Below are 27,160 nucleotides of genomic sequence, written 5' to 3'. Positions count from 1 at the left end.
TTTTAAATTGCAAAATACAAAAATATTTAAATACCTTACGCCCATCTCAAATGTTATTTTCAAGTACTATTGGCTCCATATACACAAAAATGGCTTATATAGGCCTAGGATAACATGTTTAAAACGTTTCATTGAAATCGGAGAGGGTCGGGTACAAAAGTACCAGAAAAATTCCTGATTTGAGCTGGAATTGCTCAAGCATATATCAGCACTCATTTGGCTTTTAAGGAAAAATTGTTAAAATTTTAGTTTACAGATCCGCAAAATTCCTAGCGCATTGAATATTTGATATTATATATTTTGAAAAGACTACGTATATTCATAGAGCAGCTAATGACCAAGAAGTTTATAGCTGCCAGAAATAAATGAATAATAATTGTTAATTATTTACAACAACAACTACGTATATTCATCGGTAATTCGGTGTTTCTTTTTTGGAATTTCGGAGTCCGAACTCGATTATCCGAAGGCCTTGGCAAAATTTCACTGGATAATCGAATCCCCTAAACTACTCTAAAGTGATTTTAAATTTTTAAATCCAAGATGGCGGCCAAAATAGCAGTGGTGAAACATTGAAAAAATACTTTTTTTTTAATTAATAGGCAACCAACCAATCAAATTTGAATAAAATGGGGTCGTAGAACTCGAACTTGATCCCAAGTCCCATACAAACCTTCGGATAATCAAACTTCGGATAATCGAAACTTCGGATAATCGAGTCTGGAATGTACAACAACAACAACTACGTATTTTCATGAAAATAAAAAATCATTTTAACTTATTTTTCATCACCAATCTTTGGCAAATCAGGACAAATTTATCGAATTAAGACAGCTGTTTTTGTAAATTTTTTGCATAATGTTTTGATTTCTTTTATTATTTTTAGAACAGGAACAGAACAAAACAATTTGTACAACGATTTTCAATTTTATTGCTTTAAAATCTAAAACATAAAAGTCTAAACTTATATCAAATTTTACATTGACTTATATTGTTATTTTATTCGCTATCTTTTTTAGACTTTTTAAAATATTTGCTAGTAAACGTCATATAAAAAAAATATAAGAGACTATTTAATTTGAATAACATTGGAATGATTGGAATAGAAATTATGGTGCATTCAAAATCCAAAGCACAACCAAGAAACAAAAAAAAACTTTCATGATAAAAAAAACTGCTATCCTTGTTTATATTGAAGTTTAGAATATCACCAATTAATGGTATTGAGTTAATTATAGGATTTATAGCATGCAAAACATAACAAAAATAATGAAAACATAGATTTTATGACTGTTTTAAAAATTTCCCGTTTTCCATTTCCCGAGAAATTTAAAACCCGGGAAAATTTAATTCTATTGAAAAACTCAGTTAATATGATCAATTAAGTGCTGAAATAATCTAGTTATGGAACAAGTATACAACTTTTATTCTGCATGGTTGATTTTTTTAAGTAATTTATTTCAATGCGCCTTCAAAATGAGTTCTAAAAAAATTACTTTTTAATAAAAAAAAAAATTTGGAAACATCAACTTTTTAGAACATAGTTGAGAGCTATATTCAGATTTTTTTTATTCTGACTTCAGAATTTTCATCACAAAAAAAGAATTTTCATCATCCAGAAAAAGATATCTGATTACGAGAGGGAATAGTCTCTCAGAATCTAACCAATGAAATTAAATTCTATTTGAAGGAAAGTAGGTTTTGAGCACATCCGATGATTCAGGATTGCATTAAAGGCTGACACACAAAAGGACAAAATTCAAGTCAATTTTTTTCTTTTGCTCATACAACAGAAGTTTCAAAATGCCGAAACTTTGGAAAGGCAGAAATTTCGTTCATATTTTCACGATTTTCAATGATTGTAATGTTCAGAGGGTAAGTAATTTACAGTAAACTTCGTTTGGTATGCGTTACCGTAATTTTGGGGCTTATTTCGGCCAGGGCTTAGCTATAGGATAGTCGAGGTTAGTCGTCGACTAACAAGTTTTTTCCTTAACAAATTTGGCGCCCTCAGCAGGGCTCAAGAGAAACTTTGCATTTTGCAAATTTGCCAAGTTGCCGATTTGTGCTGCGTCTTCGTGAAAAATGTCATTTTATGAAATTAAAAAAAAAATGCCTTAGGGAGAATTTAGGCCTTTTGAGCAATCAGTCTTCTGGGATTCGGCTTCATGAGAATTTTGCCTTCCACTAAGGCCGAATTTTGGCCTTTCATAAGAGACACGAATATCCGATTGTTTTCAACGACTTCGGATAACTAAGTCTAATCCACATTTCCAAATACCTCGTATTATGCTTAATTTGTAATTTGTCGTTTCATTGGGTACGGTAACTTGTTAGTTAACCTAGGTATATTTGTATTAGGCGTTACGATGAATCAGAGGATACTTAGCAAACCAATAGGCCGACTCGATTAACGTAGTTTTACGCCACTCTGGTCTACGATCTAACTACTTTGACCATTGCCATTGGATTTACAATTTAAACCCGCATTTGTTCCGTTTCGTTAGAAAAATTCTTCCTCAAGTTGCACTTTGCCACATGACTGTTCGCCAAACATTCCAACAATCTCGTACGCCCCAAAACTTCAGTCCACTTTGACAGCGATTTGTTGTGTTTACGACACGTCTCGCACACTGGCAACACTTTTGCTGATATTTTTCTCCCGCAGATTGCGTTGCTCTCTTCCTCTCCCACTTTTTTATCGCTCTCTGCTCTCTCTCTCACACACACACCACCATCACTCACGCAGTAAACCTGTCCCTGTCTGTGTCGCGCCGAGAAACGCGAGCAGTGAAAAAAAGTGAAGGCAAAAAACGGCGAGAAATTATTGATTTTTCACGATTTTCTTCTTCGGGGAGTCACACATTAAGGCCTAATTTTAGCCCCTCTGTCCTGTGGACGGCACGGCACGGGGCAGGGCGGGGAAGAAACTCCCCCACTCTTCGTGGGAGCGGAGGAATTGGTTCGGAAGTGGCGCGCCACAGGGAGTGGTCCGCCGGAATTCGGGCTGGAATCCGGATCCGGGCCGGGAAGACGACACTTTGCACACTCTGCACCGGGGGGAGAAACCCGACGACGATTGAATTCTGCGAAAGTGGCCGCCACTACACAAACCCGGGGCGTATCACCACACCACACCACGTACGGATAGGACACTCTCTCGAGGAACGAGGAACCCGCTGCCGAACAAAAAAGTACACGTCCTAAGCGCAAGGGCGTCAGACTTCGAATGGCCGTACCGCGACGAGAGGAGTCTTTTCACTTTTCGGAGAGCGATTAATTTTTTTTGGCTGGTGTGTTTGTGTGCGAGCCAAGGTTGCCAGGGGAGTTTCGGGTGACGCAAGGTGTCAGTTTTTGTTTGGATGCGGGTTTGCATCGGGCAACTCGCGTGGGAAATTCACAGTAAAAAATAAATTATCAATATTCTTATTTTCTAAAAACATTGCTACGAACGCAACATTAAAATTTTTATTGTAACACGAGTGGAGAAACATTTCTGTTATTTAAAAAATTAATAAATAAAAATAAACTTAGTAAGCAGCGGATTTTTGGAGAAATCAATCGAAAATATCTAAGTTAGTGTGCGTTTAAATTCGCCCAGAAGAATGTTCTACTTAATATCTTGAGTTTTTTTTTGATAAGGTCCTATAAACAAATGTAAACATTGAGTGTATCCCGCTTACTCCGATGGACTTTGACATAAGGTGTGAAAGGGATACACTCAATGTTTACATTTGTTTATAGGACCTTATCAAAAAAAAGTCAAGATATCATAAATATGTCCTTCAATTGGGTCCTAAAATGAAGCTTAGATTGCTGATACAGCGATAAAGCTTATTTTTCTGAGTACAATGACCCTTTGTACGACCACAAAGAGTTTAAAATGGATTTTTAAATCAATTTTGAAAAATTAACCTCGCGGTCCTTCTTGACAGAAAAGCTCCTACTTGACAGCTCGTTCCAAGGGGACCATAGTTGATCCATCGAAAAAATGTTGTCTTGTCAAAAAAAAATTGCATTAAAATGGAAAAAAGTGATCAGAAATGATTTTTAATCGTATTTTTTACCGTTGTACATAATAATTGACATAGGAGGGCTTTTGTTAATTTGATTTAATTAACCGCGGTGGATTTTCTTGAAATAATTCGAACTGTCAAAAATCCACCAAAGCATCTACCGGTGGATACTTTTCTTACCACAGATTTTTGTGCGATCAATGTGGTAGATGCTTTGGTGGATTTTTGACAGTTCGAATTATTTCAAGAAAATCCACCGCGGTTAACCAAATCAAATTAACAAAAGCCCTAGGGCTTTAGTACCCAATTAGCAATAAATCACCAAAAGAGTAAAAAAAATAAATTTGTAATAATCGAAGTGTAGAACAATACTTTATCTGGGAACACTTCAAGCGTGTATTTAGTAACGGTAAAATTTGTAAAGAAATAACGGTTATCATTCAAAACAACAATAACATGTTATAACATGCGCATGCAGCGAATACAGTTAAATAGCTACACTCCAAGAAATTTACATGATGTTTTTTGATAATCTATATTATTTTATGATACATGTTCAAGAATCCATATTCCGTAAATCGAAAAACTCAAGCAAAACTATGTAAATGAGCCGTTTTAGATTTGTAAACAACTGTCTATCCTGTAAACATTAACAAAATTGAACAAGATTGACTGTTGCTTCCATTGTTTTCCTTAAAAAAAAATTGAAGCTTATGTGCTTTCCAAGAGGTTAATTATTATTAAAATGAAATCAATTTGAATTGGCGGAATAAGAACTAAGGGACCATCGACAAACCACGTGGACATTTTTTTTTCTAAATTGAATTTTAAATGACACTGTAAATTAAAACAATTTAGGTAAAATATACCCATTTCCATCACATCACATTCATCACAAGCTTTTCGACCTATTCTCGTCACTTTTGCCGTTTGTCGCTATTCAAACAACATTTTCAGATACATCAACAATAGAGAGTTGTTTGGTCACTTTTATTGGAGCTATCTATTACTTAGAAATTTTCAAAAACACTTCTGGAGTTTTTTTTAAAGTCCTATAAACTAAATTTTCATTTTAAGCTTGTTGGGTGTTTTTGAAACCCCCTGACTCAAGACGATTCTAAAACACCCATAAAGCAAAAAATGCAAATTTTGTTTTTAGTACCTTTTTTAAAAAAAACTTTAGATTTTATTAATATGTATGAATAAAAAAAATTGAAATTGTAAAAAATCTAAATATCTTACCATTTTTTTGTTTTCTTGAACAACTTGATAATAAAATCTAAGTGTACAAATTGAAAAAATAAGAAAAGTACCTCGGGCCCTTGTGAGGTAAAAAAAAACATATTTAAAGCCTTTGTTCAGAAAATTTTGCCTTCGTATTCAAGCCTATTTTTTTGCCTTCCTCACCTTACTGAGGAAAGGCTATAAAATCACTCGAAAAATGAACTTTTTAGTTAAACCTCCTAGACCTACCTTCATTTATACATATCGACTCAGAATCACCAGCTGAGCAAATGTCTGTGTGTTTGGCCGATGTAGACATGTGTACCGAATCAATGTCACTGGAATATCTCGTCACAGGCTCAACCGATTTTGGCCGGAATGGTTTTAATCGATCCGTCTTAACGTCCCCTAAGTTGCTATTTAAATTCATGCAGTTTTATCATGTATTTAAAAAGTTATGTTAAAAAAACTGTTTCATATTAAATTAAAACTATGGTAAAAAGGGTGGTTTTTTCATGAAACCCTCACATGTTAAATATTTTTAGAAAGCATATGAGAAGACCTTTCTTGTGGATTAAGAATTTTCAAGATCTGACTTACCTATGTAAAATTACAAGCAGTTTAAAAAATGGTCTGAATTTACATAACCTCAAATGGTCCCGTCTGATCACCACGAAAAAAGCCTTGTAGAGGGATGCCATTTTCCTCAAAGGCGGTGTCTGTATAATTTTGACAAGTAGTCTGTAGGAAGTCTGTTTTTTTACTCGTCACTTATTTTTATTAGGACCTCTTAGGTGCTGCGATCACGTTAGGGGAGATCCATAAACCATGTGGACACTTTAGGGGATTTTAATCACTCTATAAATGCGAGGAAGGCACCAACCACCTAAAGGTGGATTAAGTTACGTTTTTAATTTTGATGCCAACAAGTATCACTAAATATTTTCGCCATTTTTCGTCATCAACCTGAACTTTAGCACCAAGATTTTTGTTAGACATTTTAGTATCTTCAAAACTACGGGAACCATCGATATATTTTTTAATCCTGCTAAATATTTGGCAACAAAATTTGACTATTTTTACAATTAGATTGTTGCAGGAATTTGTACGTTAGTTTGACAATTTTGGAAAAAGAAGAAAACAACTTCCCTGCACCCTTGAAATTAAATTAAAAAAATCTTGGGGTGTCAATTTAGATGTAAAATAAAAAAAAAAGTTGGAAAAACGTATTTTTTAGTTAACTCATGGAGGTTTATTTTTTTACAATAAAACTAATTTTTCACATGTGAAAATCTTTATTTACAACAAAATCGTCAATAAATCTAATGACTATCCATAAACTGAAAATCAGACACCAGCAGAATAGTTTGCGGCAGCGGCCTCGGCTGCGGTGACAAAATCGTCAGCACTTCCTTCTCCATGCTGACGTTCGTCACGCAGATAAACCCGGCCACGTTACTCTGGATTACGTTATCATCTGTGCTCTCGGCGAAGCTCACCGCCAGAATGTGGTGCAGCAGCTGCGGTCCCGGCTGAACGGCCACCAGCTTCGTGTAGTTGTCTTCCCGTTTCATGCCCAGCGGCAGACACGAATCGGGCAGCGCTGGCGAACCGACCTTGAAGATTTTGACGTCGCTGAACTTGACGTCGAAGGAATGTGGGTAGAGCGGCATTTTGGACCCGTAAAAGTACTCGCGGACGCGATTGTCCCGCGCTTCGGCACGTTGCGACTTGGTGCGTTCGACGACGCCACCACTTTTGGGCAGGAACACAATCTGCACGGCTCGTTCCACGTCCCGGAGCAGCTCGTTGTAGAGTCGTTCCTGGTCTAGAACGAAGACGGCATTCACTTCGAAGGCTTTGATGGCGTGAAGGATGTGGCGGTAACCTCCTCCCTTGACCCAGCCGCACGTGTTGATGATCATGCCTGAGTATTTGGCCTTTTTGTTGGCTTCCAGCCGCTCGAGGGTGGTCTCGGCTAGTTTTGAAATCAGCACTCCGTAAAATACGTCGTTGTCCGACGGGGACGTATGTCCAAAGTGGTACACTAGTGGAGCCTGCTGGGAGAATCCTTCGGCCACCGGCGCGGGTCGTTCGACCAGCAACGCTCCGATCGTCCCCGGTATGGCGATGCCTCCCTGGCCAACGTCCAAATCCACGTAGATCGGTCTACGTCCCAACCGAACGGCGTAGTTTAGGAAGATCCGACACAGCGTCGTTTTGCCCACGTCCATCGGTCCCACGATCATCACCACCGGTCCCTGGGTGTCGTCCTGTTCGGCCTTGGCCCGCAAATGTTCCAGCGCGGAGTTTGAGTTCAGGTATTGGACCATCGGCGTTTCGCGGGCCACGTACGCCACGTCCGGTTTGCCGCGCAGCTCGATCGTGCACCCGTGGTAGGTGAATATGGCCACCTTGGCACCGACCCCGAACTCGTACGGCTTGCGCATCACCAGCTCCGTTCCGAACAGCTCGGCGTGGCCGTTCATCAGCTGTGGGAGGGGAAACAACCTTCAATAAAGTAAATCCGACGGCAAACTTTCAACAAACTTACCGTAACGGTGACCTTCTCGTTTTTGTTCTCAATTTCGAACCGCAGCTCGGAGTCCATCTCCAGCTTGTACTCCGTCCGGGTAGCTTCACGTTCTTCGCCCATGGTTGGAGGGAAAATAAAAAGAAAATCAAATCAAAATTCTCAAAATTTCGCGATAAAACGACACAATCAAGCCGCGGTGACTCAAAGCTGCAAACGGTGACGTTTCTCGCTGCGGTGTAAACAAACATTACACGTTGAAAGCGTGCTAGTCAAAATTTGATATTGTTTAGACTGTGAGTAATTTCGACCCAATTTTTGGATGATTTTTACCCAACCAACCAACATTAAGTTAAATTTCCTTCGAAACGATAAAGTTAGGGGGACGGAATGTATTTCCATCGAGAACCTAATGTTAACATTGACGTTTGATTACAGCTTCTAAAACGCGTTTTTAACTGAAATCGAGTAATGAATAGCTCAGTAGGAAGTGAGCGAACAAGTTTCTCGAAATTATACGACTTTTTACAATAAGCTGAAACAAGCTGAAATCAATTTAAAATGCCTTCCCCTGCGTTAAGAGTCATTCTTAGCATGTTTGGGATGATTTAAAAATCCTATGAATTTTTGAAAAGTTTCGATGTTTATTATCGCAATTAGGGTTTTTTTCTCAACATTTTTTTTCCCAAAAAGAGCACTCAGTTAGCAAAATCTAAACTTAGAAATATGTATCTTCCCTGTAAAGGCTTATGAATTGATCTCAGATGAAAGGTTCTCCAAATCTCTGAATAGAGCTTTATGACGTTTCGCGTACACACACTAGCGCACCATTTGATTTTGCTGGCCGGACAAAATTTAACCTCAATCTTTTTCGTGTACGTACACGCAATACATGCGCACGTAGATAACTCTATTGCAAATGTAACATCCTGGAGCAGAACAGTTAAATTCTAATAAACTTTAATTGAATTGAATTGGGTACTAAAGCCCTATGTCAATTTTAATGTACAACGGTAAAAAACACGATTAAAAACTATTTCTGATCACTTTTTTTTCATTTTAATGCAAAAAAAAATATTGACAAGACAACATTTTTTCGATGGATCAACTATGGTCCATTTGGAACGAGCTGTCAAGTAGGAACTTTTCCGTCAAGAAGGACCGCGAGGTTAATTTTTCCAAATTGATTTAAAAATCCATTTTAAACTCTTTGTGGTCGTACAAAGGGTCATTGTACTCAGAAAAACAAGCTTTATCGCTGTAAACAATAATATCAGCAATCTAAGCTTCATTTTAGGACCCAATTGAATTATTACCGCAAACTTGACCGCAAAAAGTTTTTTTTCGCTAACATTTTTGTTTTCGTAAAATCTTACATTTTTTGAAAACTAATGATTGTAAAACAACTAAACTAGTGTAAAATGCATTTTAATACACTTTTTCCATGCAAATGTTGATGCTATGGCATGTAAATTCAATATTTATATTCTTTGTCCAAAATTTATTTATTTTATGATTTTATTAAGAAAAAAAATCTCATACATTTTAAAATTTAGATAGATTAGATTAAATTCCTTAATTTAATTCCTAAATCCAATGATTAATCAAAAAAATCATATCTCCAATAAACAAAATAGGTAATATTACTGAAAGTTAAGTGGGGCACGCGTTTTGCCCAGATTCAAATTGCAGCTTTCATTGAAGGCCTTTTTCATCGCGGAAACCCAGTCACCTAAAAGTGATAAAAATATTATTTACCTAGAACAAATTTTACAAATTCACCCTTCAAACCAACCATCCTTCAAAATGTTTGCAATTTTATCATTCAGCTCGCGCTGCGTTTTGCGACCGCCCTCGACATCTCCTTTGGCCATGCAGGCGATAATCTTATCCGACAACTCGGGGCAAATGTTCAACGTTGTCATAATGAAACTATCGAATCCTGCCGCCACAGCTCCACACAGAATCGCATCCGCACCCAAAAATATAATTCTTCCCGGTTTGAGACACGCCGAGCCCTGGTCCAAATCACCACTGGTGTATTTTATGCCACGAAAGTTCGGGATTACTTTCTCCGCCATGTCCAGGAAGGTTGGCATGTGAACTGTAAAATTTCAAGATATTCACTGAAATTTAAATAGATTTTACATAGTCCTCACCATTCACATCCGTAAACATCGGAATATGGTAGTAGAAAAAGGGCGTCTCCGGACAGTGCGCCGCAACGTTCCTCAAGTATTCCGTCAACTTTTCCGGACTTTTCGGCTTAAAGTACAGCTCCGGCAGGCACAGCACCCCGTCAACGGCGAGCCCTTCGGCATGCCGGGCCAGCTCGACCACATCCGGGTAAGGAGCACCGCCGATTTGGACCATCAGTACGAGTCCGTGCTTGCTGCAGGCCGCACTCCAAGCTTCGGCGACCTGCTTTCGCTCCTGCACGGTTTGCAGCATCCCTTCGCCAGTTGTGCCATTTATGAGCACCGCGCCGACCCCCTTCGATTTGAGCAACTTTGCGTAAGGATCGACAATTTCGCAGTTTACTTGTTGACTTTCAGGAAAAACGTTCAAATTTATTGAAATTTTCGTGAAAATTGATCAATTTAATCACCTGCTTCCATGATATGCCGTAAAAACGGGAGCCATAAGGCCTTTGAACGTGAACTGCTTCATTGCTGCGCCAGAGAAGTACTGACTGAGCCAAACGAAGCTGAAACAAACAGTACTCGAGTAACAAAGCCAACAAGCGTTATCAGGCGACAAGAAGAAGCGATAATAAATCATCGGGAATGAAGTGTACAGTGGATGTCATCCTTGAAAAGGTGTTTCCTGTAATCTTTTAAATACATTTTTAGAAAATTTGTAAAAACATTTAAAAAAGAGATTAAACAAAATTTTGACATTGTTGTTTGAGCGTGCATAAAAGTTAAATGACGTTTATTTACACGTTCAAACAAAAGTAATTATTTAAAATTTTCAGAAAGTTTTATACTTTTATGAATTTCGGATATTTAAAAAAATATAATGAAATCTGCTCGTTAAATTATTTGACATGCATTTTCCGTTTATTTGCCTATACGCTCTAGTTTACTTCACGATGACTCTTACATTGGTTTTGTTGTGTGTTTAATGGTTACATGATTACAAAAATATAATAAATATATTTGTATGATTTACCTTTTTTGCTCATCTTAACCTCCACTGATCCGTGCCTTGCACGAGTTATTTTTTTTTCGTAAAACACAACACGAACCGATTAAAGAAAAAGATTTCCGAAATACGTTGGGGTTGGGAAGTCGCTGATTCAAAATTTGGTGGAATCAGCTGATGACAGTTGCAGAATGTGAAAAATGAAGATGATTCGCTGGTTTCTAATGGATTTTTTTAAACTTCTGTCTGCCTACGTAAAAAGGGGTGTGATAAACGTCCATTGGTTTCACTTTTAAAAATGATATGCAAAGTACACTCGCTAGTACGAATACATTCCATAAAGATTTTGCTCGAGAATGTTGTTTTACAATATGTTTTTGCTTTTATAAAATGGCTGCGAATGTTTTTTTTTGTTGTTGCTCTGAAAAAACTTTACAAATATATGGATATTCTTACGTTGGCTCCGCAGGGTGTCGTGTGTATAAATATGAATATTTTTGACATTTTTCTTTAATTTTTACTGGGGATTCCGACGATTCCGTTTAAATCAGTTACATATCTAATCGTGTGTAGGTGTTCTTGTTTCGTGTAAACTAATACAAAAGGGTTGCAATATTTATAAACTCTCTTCTGTCTTGGTTACCGTACAATATATAGAATATAAAATACATCAGTAGGTGGTTGCAATTGTTCCATTATAATATATATCTTGTTGCAATCATCTCCCGGATAAACCTCAATAGTTTGCTTATGTTTGATTAATCGTAAAGTTAACCGAGCTCTAAACGCAACAGAAGAACTAATCGCTCCCGCTTTTGCGTTCTTTCTCAAAATATTCAAAGAACAACCGTGGCCGAATCATATTCGACCTGTTCCCGTGCGGCGCGAATGCAGATATATCGAGAGTATTTTTTTAACAAATAAAGTGATCACATATGCGGTTTTAAACATCTATATTTTAAAGTTTTTTTTTCTTTTTTCAATTGCCACAGAATCTAGAACTTAACAATATTTTAAAGCTATATGTTCAATTGTAATTGCGTTGCAAACGAAAATAATTAATTGTTTCGAAGATACGTTGAAGCATTTTGCATAGTTTTGAGTTCCAACTTCAAGTATAAATTGAGTAGAATCAATTTACAGTGCAGTTGTTTACAACCGCGAGCAGTGCAGAGAAAGAGAGAAAAACTCTCTTTTCTCTCGAGTTCTCTCATCGCGGGATTACTTTTGTTGTGGAGAAAACGGAAAGATCAGGAAGACTTTTAAAATGATCAAAGCAGGCGGAGGACGATCTGGAAAGTGTGGGAATTCCGAATCGGAATTGGAGAGTAGCAGCCCAGAACCGTGTCACCTGACGACTGGTCCGAAAATGATTCGGCAGCAATTTTGTATGGTTTGACGTTTGCTGGGAGAGTCGAAAAATGTAAACAAATCACTTCGTGCATCGTGACTTTAGGGTTTTCAGAGCTCTAGCTCACTGTCTTGCGCTGTCAATTCAAGCAAAATCCAAAATTTGAAAAGAGCCGAAGATTTTTGTGATAAAGTTTATAAAGTAACAAAAACAAATTTTTAAAACATATTTCCGAAACAACACAGACTTTTGCTGCACGCAGATAACAGAAAAGGGCAAAAGAAATATCACTAATGCGCTTAATATGTGACGAACTAGAACTGAAACGTTAGATTCTATAAGCGAACAAATGGACTTAAAAGACTAATATTTGCAACGGTTTCCTTAATCCAAAACAGATTAAATCACTATAAAATGTTAATCAATAGACCATTAATTAACACACTCTCTCCCTCTCAATCTCTTGGCACTGTTCAGCATAAATAGTTGTTGGCACTACTATTCACCGGTTGCGGCCGCCCCCGGAGGAACGGCCTCGTACCGGGCCCGTTTGGTCTCCTCGGAGGAAGAATCGTTGCTTGTACTGCTGTCATCAGGTTTACGTTTCATGTGGTTGTTCAAGTGGTTATTGTTGACCTGGGGTTGCTCCTCGTCGTCCATGTCCGCGTCCTCGCCGGCGGAATCGTTCTCGTACTGGCCGTCGTCGCAGCTGTCCGTTTCGTTGCCACTGCCGCTCGGGATGGCGGCACCACCGCCCTCGCCGGGCAGAACTCTGGCCGGATCTTTTACGTTGAGGCGGACGGCCAGTCGCTTCAGGCTGGAGAGGGAATTTTCACAGTCCGTGGTGTCGATCTCGGTGAGGTTCGTGCCGGAACGTTCGATTTCGGTGTACGTTCCGAAGGGCAGCTTTCCGAGGCACTCCAGCTTGAGCACGTGCATCTTGGAGCGCAAATGTTTGGCCAAATGTCCGTGGATCCGGAAGCCGACGTCGCAGTCTTTGCAGTAGAACGGTCGCGGGTTGGAATCGGTGGCGATGCCGAACGTAGTTGTCATCGAGACCTTGTTCCGATGGGTGGCGGATCGTTCGTGTTTCAGGAACAACCCTTGCGACCGGAAGCTGGTTCCGCACGGTTCGCACCGAAACTTGCGCTCCATGTAGTGGATGTTCATGTGGATCTTGAGCTGGGAGATTTTCTGGAACTTTTTGTTGCACACTTCGCATACCGGCCGGCCTCCGTCCTCCTGGAAGTGACTCAACGAGGCAAATTCGTTCGCCGGAGGCGTTGTCTTGAAGCCGTCCTCACCCACGACAACCGTTCGAGCGACGATTCCACCAATCTCTGCCGTCGCTGGCAACGCCGTTGCCGGAGGAACAACGACCACCGGCGGCACGATCGGAGCCACAATCGGCGCAGCAGCAGCGATCGCTTTGCCCTCGTCCTGATCGGACGCCGTCCCACTCTCGCTGTCTTCCCGCTTTCGCAACGTGACCGACTTGGTCAGCTTGAGATATTCCGAAGCGACGCTCTTGGCACTTTCCTTGCCGGTGTCGTTGACGGCCTTGAAGCTGTCACTTCGTGGCCTGCCGGCCGGTTCGCTACCGGAATCCAGCTTTACACTACCGGCAGCGACCTCGGCCAGCGTGTCCATTCGAGAGACGCTAGGTTCCGCTGGATCAGCTAGGAGCGCTTCTTTCGGTTCTTGACTTGGGTAGGACACGGGTTTCACCGGCGGTGGGGCCACTTCCGTGACCTTGGTCATGGGCACTATTTCGATTCGATTGACCATCGGCGGTTCGATGACCTGCTTTGGTTGCTCGTTTTTAAAGTTGAATATCCGGTAGGACTTCTCGACCTTGGCGGCTGGAATGACCGTTGGCAGCAATTCGACCTGCGACATCGGCTGTTGTTTGGCACTGGGAACCGCCTCCACCTCGTACTGATTGTTGTTCAGACCTTTCATCTGACTCTGCTTCATCCGGCTGTCCTGAAGCGCTCGCTGCTTAATGTACTCCTGGAAGTACACGCTATCGTCAAACTCCTTCCCACCCGGAACAATCAGACTCGTAACGGGAATTTTGTCCGTGTTGGAAACCAGCGTGGTCAGCAGATTGGCCGCACCCGTAATGGGAGTCACCACGTCCGACACGCGAACAATCACCTGCGATCGAGGCGCACTCGGAGGTCGCTGCTGCAAGTAAACCAACGGTTCCGCCACAGGTTCCTTCGTCTTCTTCGTCAAATCTATCGGCATCGCGCCATCGTCGTCCTTGAACTCGCGCTTCTTTTTGCTCAGATTCGGATCCGAGTAGTACTGCTCGTGTTTGAGCATGCTGAACTCCACCTTGGGCGTATTCCCAAAACTAATCACCCGTCGCGGACTTGGCTGCGATGGCTCTGGCAACATTGGCTGCGGCGACATCAACGCCCCAACCGTGGCAAACTGCATCACAGGACTGGGATAGCTCTTTGGAGTCGGCTGCTGCTGCTGAGATCCGGTTGGCGGCGTCATCGACAGCGACAGCAAACAGTGCGCCGCTTCGTGCTCCGGAAGCCGGCTCTTGGACTCGTCGCTGTAGTCACTGTCGTCCCCGTCGCTGTCCGAGCCGGTATCCGAGTCGCCCGGAATCGTGGACGTTCGCTCGCTCGAGATCGACTGCTGGTCGCCTTCGATGTCAATGTCCCCGCCGTCGTCGTCCACGCTCGTCGGAATCGGATTCAGGCCCAGCTCGGTGCACTTCTTGAAGTGACTCTTGGACTTCATGTGCTTCGTCAGGTTGCCCTTGGTCTTGAAGCTGGAAGGGAAGAAGAAAGAAAAACAATGAAACAAACCCTTTCATAACAACGAGAACATTTTTATCAGTGTATCTAATAAATATGTTCAAAAGGGGTAAAACCGCATAGGCGTGCAATTTAAGTTTGACAGGTTGTTTGATCGCGGAGGAAAAATCTTGCACGAGTTTATTCGAAACCACGTGTTAAATGTAATAGTGTTAATAGTGAAAAAGTGTTGCGACAAAGCGTGTCCCTCGTACAGCGTCAAAGCAAGCCCAATCAAAGGTGTTTTACTTTGGTCACTCCGCTCACAGAACCGATGTCAAGTTGGACATCCCCACTACTAAATAGCAAATAAAACTTAAAAAGAAAAGCAATACTCACTGGAAGCTGCAGTACTGGCACGAGTACGGCCGCACGTCCGTGTGCGTCCGGATGTGCTTCTTCAGCATCGATGGCTTCTTGCACCGGATGCCGCACTCCTTGCACACGTACTTGCCCCGGCCGCGTCCCCGCACGTACGTGTACTCTTCGGTGCTTTCGAATCCGCCGGACAGCGTCCGCTCGGACGATTCACTGCGCGGTGGCATGCTGTCGTCGTTGTGCGCCGGATGGAAGCCGGACGAAGAACCACCACCACCCGTGAAGGGGACAAAGTTCTGGGCCGATACCGGGGGCAGGACCTGCTTGGAGTAGGTTGGGAAGATGGTCTTGGCTTCCACCGCGGACATGATCAGGCTGGTGGAGGAACTCGAGTTGACCACCGCCAGGGACAGCTGCTTGGTGGCGATCGAGTAGCGGTGGTCGCGCTGTTGGCTGCTGTCGTACAGGGACATGACCACGACGGCTTTTAAACCTAGTGGGTGAGGATCGTTCTCGGGGTGAACTTGCCAGTTGCTGTACATGGACAGTTGCTTTTGCGTTTGCACGTAGAATGGTTGCGTCTTGTTGACTGTGCAGTAGAAGGGCTTCGTGCTGGATTTCAGACCGATGTTGGTGTACGCGTGTCCGTTGAAGTAGAGCTCCCGGCAGGACTTGGATTGCCGAGGCGTCTCCGGTGAAATCAGCGGCATCGTGTTGTGGGTTGGCGTTATTCCGTGGTGTCGCTTGGGCGTGAAGGTTCCCGGCTTGAGCGGCAGTGAATTGGGTCGTAGGAACTTGGGTTTCATTACAACCTGTGGCGGTGGTGGCAGTGGATCGACAATCATCGGTTCCGGTTTGCAGTCCGCCGGCGCTGGTGTCGTGGGTGTTTTGATGAGAATTTCCGACTTCGAGATCAAGTTCTCAAAGTTAAAGTACCGAATCTCTTCTTTTTTGACGGCAGATGGTGGCGGAACTTCGTAGATTTCCTTTTTCCTCGGACTGATGTTGTCCGCGATTCGGGTAAAGTTGAAACTCTTCTTCGGCGCGAGGTTGTTCTGTTCCAGCTTGGCCGGTGACCAAATCTCTTTGGCCATACCGTTCTTAATCGGTTGCATTACACGAAATGCCATCTTGCCACTGCCACGACTGCTGTCGTCTACGGTCGTCAAAAGTGAAGGAGATTGCATCTTGGCACTCGACGTGTAGTAATTTCCGGTGGAGATCGAGATCGACTGCAGCACGCTCGGACTCGGGCTGGCCGCGATGCGAGGACTGCTTTTTGGTTGCTGATCATGCTGGTTCACAAGCATCGAGTTGGGACCGGGCATTCCCTGAACGAACGGAATCAACTTGCCACCGTGCATGATCTGCGATGCTTGGCCGGGGGACACTTGCGGCAGGGTTAGCGGATTGAACGCCGTTATGGAGTTGATCGGTGGGAAGTGGAAGTGCGTGATTGGTTGCTGAGGTTGCTGAGGCGCACCGTCCGACGAGCTTTGATGATGCTGGAAGAAGTTGGGCGTAGTCAACGATGGCGTCAGAGTGGGCGTGATGGTCACGATCAGCTTTGGAGTAGCGTGATTGACGACCGGCGCGGGTGACACGCTTCGGTTGTTGTCCGACAGCTGCATAAACGAACCGCCAGAGTGCATTCCGGTTCGGCCAGCCGGACCGTCGTGCATCTCCGGGTGCACCTCGGGCGAGTACGTGATGGTTCCGCCGGAGGTGTACCGATGGGGTCGTCGCAGTTCTTCGTTACGAGGGACCACTTCGACATCTCCTCCAAACAGCTGTAAGCTTGGATGCTGAACTCGGCGAAGAACGTGCTGTTCGTTGCTGGGTTGATGTTTTCGATGCAGCGGTACATCGTTGGCCACGTGCGACACGATCACGTTCGGTTCCGGCGGCATCGATCGACCTCCGTCGTGGCTTTGGAAATCTACGAGCCTGGTATTGCCCAGCAAGGGACCAGGTGAAGGAAGTGGGTTTTGCACAACATCGACAATTTTGGCCACGATCGGATTGCTGCTGCTGCTGCTACTTGGTTCCGGAACCGGACAGCTGCTGGTAGTCGAGCTCGAACTGGAACTCTCCTTCGGTGGAAGGGAAATGTTCTCCGGTCGTCCACGGGGCAACTTTAGCTGGGATTTGGCCAGCTTCGACAGTGTCGACGGGTTCCGCGAGGGTGGATTCAGCGAGACGCGAGCCAACGTTTTCAGACTGGTCGGATTGAACCGATCGCTGGCCGCGGATTTGGAACGCATAAAGTGCGACGACGAGGGCGATCCCACCGGACTGATGGGCGCACTCGACGAGGGACTGTTCAGGTTGCTGCTGTTGCCCTGGCAGTAGCAGATGGTGTGGTACTTGAGAATCTCCGCGTCCCGGAAGCTGATGTTGCACGACTTGCAGGTGAACAGGTTTTCGGCGTTTTCATTCTCCGGATTCTGGACCACCCCAAAACCACGCGAGTTGAGCAGCAGATCTTTGATGATCGACCGCTCCGGATTTTTGGGATGGTCCGTCACCGTAACCGGAGGTTGCGTTTGCTGGGCCTGAGGTGGAGGTGGTGGTGCAGGTTGCGGAGCAGGTGCTTGCACTTGATACTGCTGCTGCTGTTGTTGTTGCTGTTGAGCCACAGGAAACGAGGGACTTTGCTCTCGACTGTACTGCAGAACTTCGGCAGATCGTTTCCTGGAATGCTGCTGCTCGTACTCCATCGGTGGCGGATATTGTGGTTCACTTGGCACAGGTTTCGTCAGGTTCAACGGTTGTTGGTATTGCACTTCGTTACTTCCGGACGCAGCAGCAGCAGCTGGCCTGACCATCAACGGCACCGGCTGATGATGATGATTCTGGACTACCGGATATCCGTGGGTGGTCAGATTGATTACCCTAGGAGCGTTCACTTTACCACCCTTACTACTTATCACAACTTGTTGCTCGCTAGGAATTACGGTGGCCACATACTGCGGCTGGGAAATCAGCATCTGCTGCTGCTGCTGCTGCTGCAACTGCTCTTCTTCGCTGTTTCGTTTGTGCAGCAGGGCCGTGGCCAGCCGAGATCCAGCATCGTGACTATTGCTGCTTCCGCTACCACTACTACTGCTCACGGAAATGCCCCGCGTAATTCCGGTAATTTTGTGGTACTTTTTCTGCAGCGGAGGTTCCACTACTTCGACGATCGCTTCGTTGTCCGAAATCAGCTTGGAGATGTGCTGCTCCAGTGACTCAACGTTTTGGCCGTTCTAAAAGCAAAGGGAAGCAAGCGTTAGCTAACGTTCAACCTAACCTTATCTTCACACAACTCTTACCAAATAGTGAGGTGTCGATGGCGCCGAATTGTGGTTGGCGTTCAGATTCGTTGTACTGTTGCTGTTGGAGCTGGCGCCACCGCTCCCACTCCCACTCGATCCAATGCTGTTGTGGTGCTGCTGCTGCAGGTTGTGGTTTGTCACGACGATCGGCCCGGACACCCCACCGCCGCCAGTGATCTGGAACTTGGAAGCCAGCTTGGCATCGAATTTGGTGTAGAGTGCCGCATTGTGGAACTTGGGCTTGTACGGCTTTTCCACCAGCAGCTGGGGCGAGTGCACCCGGTCGTCCATCGGAGATCCGCGGTTGATCACAATGTCCGACCCGCTGTTGCTGAGCTCCTTGTCGTCAATGTCCGAGCCGCCGAGCGAACCGTCCTCGTCGAGGTTCACGCCAATGTCCTCGCCCTGGCTCTTGGATGCGTGCGCTCGGGATCTGGAATGATGGGATGTGTTGGTGCTGATAAGAATGTTACGCATTACTCAACTGCTGGTTGTGGCTTGTGTTTGGTGATGCTGGGTGTGGTTGTGGTTGTCGATTGTTATCATCATCCTCGTGAGTGAGGAGCAAGCATGCATGTGCGGTTGTGGAGCGAGTTTCTTTTGTCCATTGTGATTAGAAGTTGGTTGGGAAGCTATTCTTAGAATTACAATTTTCTTTGTTTTGATTCAACTTTCTTAGTAGCACAATACAGTAGAAAATGTAACAAAGATTTGGATGGATTTTTGTAAACTATTTATACTATTTCAGTTATAAGTTTCTCAGAAGAAACCAGACGAAAAAAGTACTGAACAAATTATAAAACACGATTGATTATTTCAGACAATATCCTTGGGTAAAAAAATGTTTTATTTTAGAAAGTTTAGAATTAATTGAAACTCACTGCAAAATATAAAATTAGTTCAATATAAGCTACACTCAAACCCCGATGGTTTGACACCAACTGTTGTCAAACGAACGTGGTCACTTTTTAGTTTGACACCTCCTTTTACACGGAGTTCACACACACTACCATTCTTTTTTTTATAGTGTGCGCGAGCACTGTCTAAAAAGTGACAGATCGTCACTTTTTAGTTTGACTTTGACCAACCAACTAAACTAAACTAAACAAACTAAAAAAGTGTCAAACGAAAAAGTGACCAACCACCGCGGGTTGAGTATACATACAGAAAACTGTTGAAAATCCATCAAGAGATTTTCTCAACAAACATAAAATTATCAACTACAAATCCGTTACGAACTTGAAGCGAAATATAAAATTTAAGGTTTTTTTTTCCTAAAAAATGTCATATAAAATATAAAATAAAAAAACATGTAATTCAAAAAAATATGTTAAGCTTATTTTAAAAAAATAATCAAAACATACACTAAATGCTTTACCGATTATTACAGTAACACTTCTTAAACTATTCGCAAAATTCAATGAATTTATGAAAACAAAAAATCACACGTCTTTTCACGTCATTTTTCGAAACATTCACCAAAAATTCAAAATTTGTTTTAACTTCTAAATTGTGAACATTCAACAAGCTTTTTTTGAATAAACATAGTTTTTTTTAGCAATACCATTTTATTTCCTGATTTTGCAAAATAGGCAGTTTAAAAACCGAGAAAGCAAGTTTCAGTCGAACGTTTTTCGAAATCATTTCTTCCAATAATGAGAATCGTCAAATTGGATGGATTTAAAAAATAACTTGCTTATTTTTAATAATACAGTAAACTCTCTCGTTGTCGATATTGAAGAGACTGTCGAGAGCGGGAGTTATCAAATAATAGAACGAAAAATCAAAGCAATCCAATTGAAGGGACCGCAAAATTTATTGACAGCTGGAGCAATATTGATATCGAGAAGATCGACAGCGAGAGAATCCACTGTATTTGTCCTTTTATTTTTTATAAGAAATCTTCAAGGTGTAGGAGATAAAAAAAATTAATAAAATCTATTTTTGTCTCATTTATAAAAAAATAATCCGGATGATAAATTTTCAATTTTCAAGAACTTTTAGTTTTGATAAGTTTTAGATAATGGACAATGTAATAAGTTGTACAAGACACTGATTTGAGCGTTGTTTTTTAACTTTAAAAACAAAAAAAAAAGCAAAACAAAATTATTCACATTCGCATGGAGGTGCGATCTTAGCGGGTTGCAGACTGGATTTCGTCATGTATATGTGATACACTCAACCCCCGGTGGTTGGTCACTTTTTCGTTTGACACTTTTTTAGTTTGTGGGGTTGGTTGGTCAAAGTCAAACTAAAAAGTGACGAACTGTCACTTTTTACACGGCGCTCACGCACACTATTAAAACAAACGTTTGGTAGTGTGTGTGAACTCCGTGTAAAAGGTGTGTCAAACTAAAACGTGACCCCGTTCGTTTCACAACAGATGGTGTCAAACCATCGGGGTTTGAGTGTAAATGGAATTAAAATTCTACCAGAGCAGGACAGGCAGCACCATGAAAGCTATCCATTGATTGCCGCCCCATCTCCACCATTCACTGGGGAAGGAATAAGGATTGGGAGCACGGGAAATTTTGATGCTTGAATAACTTAGAAAAAGGTAGCGAAACCGCAAACAAACAAAAATATTTGACAGAAAAAAAGGATTTCAAAAATCTATGTGTACTAAAAAGAAGACAAAACTAGAATTCAAAAGAGTGTAAAACAAAGAAGCAAAATTTAATATTCGGAAACAAAAAAAAAACATTTGAAATTTTTTATTTGACAGGTCGGAAAATTTCATGACTAAATGCCTTGGAAAAATGGACCTGGAAAGACCTTGAAAAAATTTTACTTTGTATAATCGAATCGAAAAATCACGATTGTCGAGCTTAAGTATGACCCCAAACTACGTTAAAGTTATTTAGCATTTTTAAATCCAAGATGGCGGTCAAAATGGTGGCAATGAAAAATTGAAAAAGGCGTTTTTCAATTTAATATACTAACTATTCAAATTCGACAAAAATGGGTCGCAGAACTCGAATTTGATTTTAAGAAAACCAAAGAATACGAAACCAAATTTTTTTTTTGACTTCAATAACTTTCAAGCAAATCTATATATATATATATAATTTCGGAACAACGGATCGGTGCGCTTTTCACTGCATTGGGTTCGTATAAACCCAAGGTATAACCTTCCGCTAACTAATAGACACTTTGGCCACTCTGGAAACGAATCCGGAGCATCGGCAAATTGTATGAAAAAAGTTACGTAAAATCAAATTTTGATCACAGGAGGCTGAAGCCGAAAACGTCAACAAACGAAGGCAGAACGAAGTTTGTCGGGTTAGGCTTGTATTGTATAAGAAATTTCCAGATCTTTTTCGTTTGCAAATTTGATTTCACGTCAACATAATTTTTAGATTTTTTCCATATATTTTCAAAAGTCATGATTTTTTCGTAAAATTGGCAGCACGGTCAAATTAAGTTTAAACAACTTGTCGCATGGCTCAAAAGAAGCCATTTTTTATAATCGAAAATGAGATTAAAAAAAATTGCTGAATTTCGAATTAATTTTTTATTTTATTTTTTTAAGTGTGACTTCAGGTCATCCTTGTGGCCCTGTTGATTATCACATCAAATCAAATCAAGAAGCATAGGCAATACCTACAACTTTGCTGAAGACATCAAAGCGATCAGAAAATTCGTTCCCACCTTTTCACTATGGACAGCTGCCAAAATTGTATGGAGACTTGTATGGAATGATGCAAAATGACTTCTTTAGTCATATTTTCTACACACAAAGTTTCATCCAAATTATCGTTGTCCGAAGTCTTAGAGAATTGCTCAGCTTTAGCATCAACCCTCTAAAACCCAACATAAAATCAAGTTCAATACTTTAAAAAAAATGTTTGAATGAATCAACAGTTTTAAACGAAAACCCACTCCAAACTCTACGTTGCAAATGCACAGAACAATCGAAGACCACACTAGGAGAAATTCCACTTTATAACGCTCACTCACCGGCAGTGTTTGTACAGGTTGCTCTTCGTTTTGAACGCGATGCCGCACGGGTCGCACCGGAACGGCCGCTCGTTCGTGTGCCGCCGGATGTGCTTCTGCAGGACGGACGGTTTGCTACAGTTCATCGAGCAGTACGGGCACACATACCGGCCGGGGGCCGTCGTCGTTGCCGTCGCACTCGTCGAAACCACTTCACTACCCACCACTGGCCCACCGTTGGCGTAGAACAACGCCGCACTATTGGCACTTTCGTACGAGACTGATAACGGTTGGTTGGTCTTCTCGCTCGGATCACTGCTTGTGTTGAACGCACTGTTATTGTTTACACTGGGATAGTACGGCTTGAACTCTTCACTTTCTTCCCGCGGAATATGGTTGCTGCTGCTGCTGATAAAACTATTACTGTCGCTAATGTGGTTAGCGCAATTCAAGGAAGCACCGTTACTGTGTTGTTGTTGCTGTAGGTTCTGGTGGTCGCCGCCGACACTACTCAACGGGGTTAATTGGAGGCGACTGCTGTAGTTGGTCTCATCGACGATTGGCTGAACACGTTGCTGCTGTTGCTGTTGTTCTGAGACTTCGACGGAGCTTCTGACTAAATTACCAACTACTACGCCCTGCTTGGCACATGTTGGCGACGGCGTCAACGACGGTGGCCGTTGAACAGGTTCAAATGGCGCTACGACAGCGTTGCTGCTGATAGCGGTAGAAGGAACGACCGCCACGCTAGATTCAGAAGCTGACGTAACTTCACCCAGGCTGGCGCTGGCGATCCGCTTGAACTTCTTGTGCAGGTACTTTAAATCGGAGGAATTCGACGCACCACTGCTGCTGACGGCAGCCAAATTTGTGCTAGGTTTGGTGTTCTGACTCTGCTGCTGCTGCTGTTGACTCACTGACGTAATTTTGCTTTCGCTACAGCTGTTGCTTATTTCCATAGCGGGCGGAAGTGCTCCTCCACCCGGATCATCTGCGGAAGAGGGAGAGAGAGAGAAGGAAACAAGTTGAAAATAAACCTCCGTACTAGTCGGGTGCGACACTTGATCTAAACTAAGGTCCAAACAAGCCAAACCGACCAGCTGTGCAGTCGCAACTGAATTCCGCCCACGGGGGCCTCCCTTTGGGTCGCCACCATCAACTTGACTATGTGTGACGACGCAAAACAAACATTCAACCACACAGTCACAACCCACTTGTAGACTTGTCAGCAGCGAGTTTCGTTTGAATGTGCAGAGAGAGAGTTCCCCATCAGTCAGTCAGTCAGTTGGACGACGACGACGTTGTAAAGGGAATCTCAACCCTGCTGCCCCACGAACTGTATATTTATACACAATGATTTGACGATCGGACACACACACTCTGAATTACCGTGAAATGCGGCTATGCCAATTGGCAAAGAACCTTGAGGAGAGTGGAAGCGTTTTGAAAAAAAAAAACGAAATTACCATAACCGAATCGAACGAATCGTTGCGGTGGAGACGCGCGGTGGTTGTTTTCCCTAAGTTTTACGTCTTTTTCCGATCTGTCGTCCCAATTTTTTTTAGAAAAGTCTTAAAATGCCTTTTTTATAAAGTTAGACTTTTGCGTCCATTTTAGTCAAATTTGTGTTTTGTTGATTGCCTGTTGCATAACCAAATGGATTTTTCTTTATATATTTAATTAAAAATTTCCAAATTACTTTAAAGCATATTTGAGCTCAACGACCCAACACAAGACAACGAAAAAACTTCCTGTCATTTTAAAACGAAAAATTGCCTACTTTTCTTTACCAAAAACAACAGAATCGAAAAGTTATACTTTTCGATACAAGGGCTGAAAAGATAAACTTTTCAGCACTTGTATCGAAAAGAAGTGTGTTTAGTGTTTAGTCAATTCACCGTTCCAAATACATTTCAATACAAGGGCTCGGTAAACCTCGTTGGAAAAATGTACGATTCGAGCTGAAAAAAACTTTTTTTTTGCAATTTGTTACATAATAGTAGTTTATGCAACAAGTTGCAAAAAGAAGATTTTTTCAGCACGAGTCGTACATTTATCCAACGAGGTTCACCGAGTTGGATAAATACGACGAGTGCTGAAAAAATCAAGTTTTGCAACGAGTTCCATACAATTTTTTTGCAATTCCGAAAAACACCCATTGAGTGATTTTTTTTTGTCAAATTTTCATGTATTTTGTCAATAAATCGTTTGAATCAAAATTTTTTTGAAAAGTGTTACTTTTCGAAACAAGTGCTGAAAAGTTCAACTTTTCAGCACCCATTTCAGTGCTGAAAAGTAGAACTTTTCAGCATTTATTTTGAAAAGTGTTGCTATTCGATTCTGTTATTTTTGGTACAGAAAAGTAGGCTATTTCGTCGTTCAAGAATGACAGGAAAAGTAAGTAGTTTCACGACGGAATTGCAAAAATTATATTTTTACATCGATTATCCAACAGGCTTTCGATGTTGATTTTTTTAATTTATCGATTAAATTACACAACTCGACATATTTGAAGTTAAAAAAAAAAACAAATTTCAAATTTCAAGCCCAACTTTCAATATTTGGAAGCAAAGAGTATCACAAAATGCTGTACACATAATTACACTTATGCTACTTACGATTTTTTTTAAATATCAATGATTTTATGATAATTTTCATTTTTAGCTATAATATTTTTTGTCCTTTTTTTTGGGGCATTGTCGACAAAAACTTGAAATAAAATTTGCAATTGCCTTATCTGTTTTCGAAAAGTAAAAAAAAAAACAACTAAGAATCACTAAAGTTTGAAAATGTTCATATATTTTTTTATTCTTAGCAGTTAACTATAAGGAGAGATTTGTTTAAAACAATTTGAAATGGTCTAACCAAAAATGGATAAAAATAAGCTCAACTGATTTTTCTTCATAACATTGCGCTTCTTTCATTTTCCGCAATGAAATAAAAGCATTTTTATTTGTTATTTTAAAGGAATGATATTAAAAAAAAGCTTTAAGAGAAAAACTTTAAATGAAATTGTAGTCTCTAAGTCTATTTTTTAACAAGTTCTTTCCGATTTAAGGAAATGACCTTGATTATTTTTTTTTGAATATTCTAGCATGAAAAATCTTAACAATAGAATTTTAATTTATTCATTGTAAAAACTTGACGCATTTTATTTATCTGGAAATTTAAAAAATCAAAACATTTTTTAAATTAATAATGAAGTTATTCTATAAACTCCGAACAGATGAGCATTTCTCTACGAAATTTGATTTTTTTTTAAATTTTTTTGAATTTTTCTATCTGGCTTTGGATGCCTTCCTTATAAATTTCAAAAACGTTTTTTTATCAGTTAAAAATTTAATTCCAATAAAATCACGATTTTCGTCTAATTTTTGTATATATTAGGGGAACAAAATTGTTTTTTTATCCTTTTTGAAAATTTGATACGATTGATTTGATGGCTTCGGCAAAGTTGTATGTATGAAAGAAGACTACACAAAACCGTTTTTTTGTAACTTAAAAATTTATTTCCAAAAAACATCATTTTTATTTTTCTAATTGTTTGTATGCATAGAATGCCACTTTTCAGAAAATTATAGAAAGAGCTAAAAAACCTTTGACCAAGCAATGATTTTTTGAAGAAAACACTACACACTTATTTTTGACATTTTTACATGTTGGGCTATATTATGGATATAGATCACTGCTAAAATAGCATCGGAAAGAAATTGATCTAAAAAAATAGTTAACATTTACCAAACAGTATTTCAAGTTTATGAATATTTAAAATATATGGGATTACTGTATGACAAAGCATGAACATAATTTGATTATTTAAAAGCTGTTGAAAAAAAGACAAGAAAATTTATTGCAGAAAATAAAAAGAATTGAAAAAAATTCTCTAGAGAAAAAAAAGGTCCGATGAATTTGAGGGATATCCGTAAAAATAAAAAATAAAAACATTTTTGGTGTGTTTAACCAATCTAATTGCCTTCTTCAAAGTAATGGAAATCCGTAAAAATTATATAAAAACATGCGATTTTTATAGACAGAAGTTCGTACTGTGATTATTTAGGTTTGAAAAAATCTGCAATAAGTATAGAAATGCTCAAAGCGTTCAAAATGTAATTACAGACATAACTTTTATAACCTGCACTGTTCAACTGTATCCAACTTGCTACAAACTCCACAACAAATGCTGTCCACCCAATCCAACCACCCAACCTAAACACCACCCAAAACCGCGCCAAGCAAATTATGAAATAATCACACTGAAGTAATAGCAAACCGCCGCTCGCCACCACCACCGTCGAAACACCGAGCCCGACATGTGAACAGACTTTGACCTTGATTTTCAATTTCTCGAATTTGGCGAGCGCTCCCACTCTACTCTGGGCTGGTGCGTCGTCGTCGTTGTCGCCACTTGGCTTTCATCGGTTGTTGACGGAATTTTTTTTTCTTCGTTTTTTGTTTGAAACAATTTTTCGTGTGTCGCATGGCGCGGTGAAGTTTCG

At 41.1% G+C, this 27,160-nt stretch overlaps 4 protein-coding genes across 12 annotated transcripts in view; all 4 read right to left on the bottom strand.

Moving 5' to 3' along the window:
- Positions 1-3,299, bottom strand: part of LOC120417819 (syntaxin-1A) — an 88,928-nt gene extending 85,629 nt beyond the window's left edge. For 3 of the 6 annotated variants that reach the window (XR_008212600.1, XM_052710945.1, XM_052710946.1), the window contains exon 1: positions 3,115-3,261. The gene's annotated coding sequence lies outside the window, so the exon portion shown is untranslated. Of the gene's footprint in view, positions 1-3,114 lie in introns of all 6 variants that reach the window. The other 3 variants (XM_052710947.1, XM_052710948.1, XR_008212601.1) reach the window with 2 other exon arrangements.
- A 3,227-nt stretch (positions 3,300-6,526) lies between these two features.
- On the bottom strand, positions 6,527-7,991 carry LOC120417829 (protein CLP1 homolog). The gene is made up of 2 exons (XM_039580045.2): positions 7,795-7,991; positions 6,527-7,732 (listed from the first exon to the last, which is right to left on the bottom strand). The coding sequence occupies exons 1-2, from the start codon at positions 7,894-7,896 to the stop codon at positions 6,563-6,565; spliced, it is 1,272 nt and encodes a 423-aa protein (XP_039435979.1). The 5' UTR covers positions 7,897-7,991; the 3' UTR covers positions 6,527-6,562.
- A 1,282-nt stretch (positions 7,992-9,273) lies between these two features.
- On the bottom strand, positions 9,274-10,537 carry LOC120417808 (N-acetylneuraminate lyase-like). Its single transcript, XM_039580007.2, has 4 exons — positions 10,382-10,537; positions 9,933-10,321; positions 9,569-9,877; positions 9,274-9,505 (listed from the first exon to the last, which is right to left on the bottom strand). The coding sequence occupies exons 1-4, from the start codon at positions 10,441-10,443 to the stop codon at positions 9,417-9,419; spliced, it is 849 nt and encodes a 282-aa protein (XP_039435941.1). The 5' UTR covers positions 10,444-10,537; the 3' UTR covers positions 9,274-9,416.
- A 271-nt stretch (positions 10,538-10,808) lies between these two features.
- Positions 10,809-27,160, bottom strand: part of LOC120417817 (transcription factor HIVEP3) — a 75,080-nt gene continuing 58,728 nt past the window's right edge. For 3 of the 4 annotated variants that reach the window (XM_039580022.2, XM_039580024.2, XM_052709407.1), the window contains 4 exons: positions 22,686-23,655; positions 18,723-19,182; positions 15,430-18,656; positions 10,809-15,065 (listed from right to left, as the gene is read on the bottom strand). In XM_039580022.2, the coding sequence (XP_039435956.1) occupies positions 12,770-15,065; positions 15,430-18,656; positions 18,723-19,182; positions 22,686-23,655 (6,953 nt within the window). In that variant the 3' untranslated portion in view covers positions 10,809-12,769. The remainder of the gene's footprint in view (positions 15,066-15,429; positions 18,657-18,722; positions 19,183-22,685; positions 23,656-27,160) is intronic. The other variant, XM_039580023.2, reaches the window with a different exon arrangement.

The sequence above is a fragment of the Culex pipiens genome, chromosome 3, assembly GCF_016801865.2.
Source record: "Culex pipiens pallens isolate TS chromosome 3, TS_CPP_V2, whole genome shotgun sequence".
NCBI lineage: Eukaryota > Metazoa > Arthropoda > Insecta > Diptera > Culicidae > Culex > Culex pipiens.
This window is presented reverse-complemented; position numbering and strand designations above follow the sequence as displayed.

What these genes read in the sequence shown, in the direction of transcription:
- LOC120417829 (XM_039580045.2), bottom strand. Translation starts at nt 7,896, where the DNA reads ATGGGCGAAGAACGTGAAGCTACCCGGACGGAGTACAAGCTGGAGATG. An exon ending in ACGAGAAGGTCACCGTTACG is followed by an intron (nt 7,733 to 7,794) that starts GTAAGTTTGTTG and finishes CCCCTCCCACAG; the next exon opens with CTGATGAACGGCCACGCCGA.
- LOC120417808 (XM_039580007.2), bottom strand. Translation starts at nt 10,443, where the DNA reads ATGAAGCAGTTCACGTTCAAAGGCCTTATGGCTCCCGTTTTTACGGCA. An exon ending in ACGGCATATCATGGAAGCAG is followed by an intron (nt 10,322 to 10,381) that starts GTGATTAAATTG and finishes TTTTCCTGAAAG; the next exon opens with TCAACAAGTAAACTGCGAAA. An exon ending in TGCAAACATTTTGAAGGATG is followed by an intron (nt 9,506 to 9,568) that starts GTTGGTTTGAAG and finishes TATCACTTTTAG; the next exon opens with GTGACTGGGTTTCCGCGATG.